This window comes from Acanthisitta chloris, unplaced genomic scaffold (genome assembly GCF_000695815.1).
Source record: "Acanthisitta chloris isolate BGI_N310 unplaced genomic scaffold, ASM69581v1 scaffold45703, whole genome shotgun sequence".
Lineage (NCBI taxonomy): Eukaryota > Metazoa > Chordata > Aves > Passeriformes > Acanthisittidae > Acanthisitta > Acanthisitta chloris.
Window position 1 is genome coordinate 15,167 of NW_008667396.1, and position 1,759 is coordinate 16,925.

A 1,759-nucleotide genomic window follows, 5' to 3' on the forward strand; every position below is an offset into this window, starting at 1 on the left:
TCACTGCAGTGCGTGGGTTTAATTACCTGGATTTTCCACGTCGTGCGGAAGTGTAGTCATCCCGGAGCATCCTCAGGAATGGTGTGTTTTGATTCAAATGAGCTTTGGGATTGCTCCTGCCTCCCCTTTATTTTGTCTAGAAAGGGCATAGACTGTACCTGTTTCCACCTCCATGCTAGGGTTCCTTCTTGGCATTACAAGCAGTCAGGTTGTGATCTGTGCTGCGACGTCCCTTGTTCTTAACTATTTGTGAAGCTTTTTAGCAGCCCTGTATCCTAATTATTTCTCTCTGTTCTGCAGGAGGCCAGGAATTTTGGTGCTCATCAACGACGCAGACTGGGAACTAATGGTCTGTACTCCTTCAGTTTGACTTTCTTTGTTGAAAATATTGCTCTCTCTGTTCTGTGGTTTCTCTCAGAGAAGCTATTTCTGATTCTTGCCCCAAGCAAAGCATCTCGTATTTGAGGGGGAAGGGGCAGGCTGGGATCTCTCTCTTGTACCGTGGCTGTTCAGAAGCCTGGAGCCTCTCTAACCTGCTGAGTCTCATCAGCCAGCCAGGCTATGAAGAGAGATCACCCATTTTCCCTGGCCTCTGGCACTGGGCTCTGCACCTCTGGCTGCTGCAGGTGCTCCCCACATGTGGGGTGACAGCGTGGTGGGTACCTGGCAGCTTCACACACACAACCACCTTCCCCAGAGTCAGGTGGCACCATGGCATGGGAAGGCCACGGGGAGATTTCTGCTCAAACAGGCACCAGGTAAATGTCTTCCCTTCTCAGCCCACTGTTGTGCTCAGACAACAACCAGCCCCTCACTATTTGCCTGCCTCAGGCAACCACCTGTTCTGCCAGACCCCAGTGCAGAAAGCTCAGTGGGGTGATGAGCGTCAGCACCGAGGCTGATCCCTCACCTTTGCTTCTGTTGTGATGAAAACATCAGTCTGTCCCCTTCTGCTCTCCCTAGCACTCACCATCTTTTTTATGAGCTGTTTTCTCTGTGCAGCTTGTATTTGGAAATGACATTTAAACCATTTTTCATTTTTTTTCTTGGCCTGCAGGGTGAGCTGGATTATAAACTCCAGGACCAGGATAATGTGCTTTTCATCTCGACATTGCACGGCGGGTGAACTCCTGAAAAAACAAGAGGATGTAAATCCAAATCCCTGGGCAAAAAAAACTCAAACAAAAACCTTAACCCACCCAAACCTCTCCTGAACTGCCTGTGCCTGGTCTCTGCATCTTCCCACCGCGTTCACTTGTTACTAGACATCCAAATAAAGCCCTGCCAGCCCACGGCCTGCTGTCCACCACAACAGCACCCATCTCTTGGTCCTCATTTCACCTCTCCTGACTGCACTTCCAGGTACTCTAACCAGCAGAGAGCACCTGCAGCATGTGGGACTCTGTTTTTCCATGCTGGGAGGAAGAGGGGTGCTGAACCCTGAATAGGATGACGTGTCTTTGCAGGCAGTGAGGAGTTCTGGGGGAGTTGTGCCTGTTTTGGGGCAAGGCTGGGCTGCCTCTGCCTTGCTGCTGGGAGCCAGGAATCTTTTAACACAATCCTTAGTGTTGGTACTGTCTGTGCACCAGCCACAGGAAGGGTGAGACACAAAGTGCATGGAAACAAAAGGTAGCTTGACTAGCTTTTCTGTGAGGCAGCAAACATGACAGCTCCAGAGCTCTCTGTGGTGACTTTCCAATTGTCATGATATTTATTTATGGGAAGCAGGAGAGAAATAGGCTTTTTTGGTTTAGTTTTT

The 1,759-nt window shown here is 49.7% G+C and overlaps 1 protein-coding gene across 1 annotated transcript in view; it reads left to right on the forward strand.

Annotated features, from left to right (window-relative positions):
- URM1 (ubiquitin related modifier 1) overlaps window positions 1-1,312 on the forward strand; it is a gene marked incomplete at its 5' end in the record, with an annotated part of 14,114 nt that extends 12,802 nt beyond the window's left edge. The window contains 2 exons of the mRNA XM_009072468.1: window positions 301-349; window positions 1,058-1,312. Of these exons, the coding sequence (XP_009070716.1) occupies window positions 301-349; window positions 1,058-1,126 (118 nt within the window). The remainder of the gene's footprint in view (window positions 1-300; window positions 350-1,057) is intronic.
- Between the last annotated feature and the right edge of the window lie 447 nt (window positions 1,313-1,759).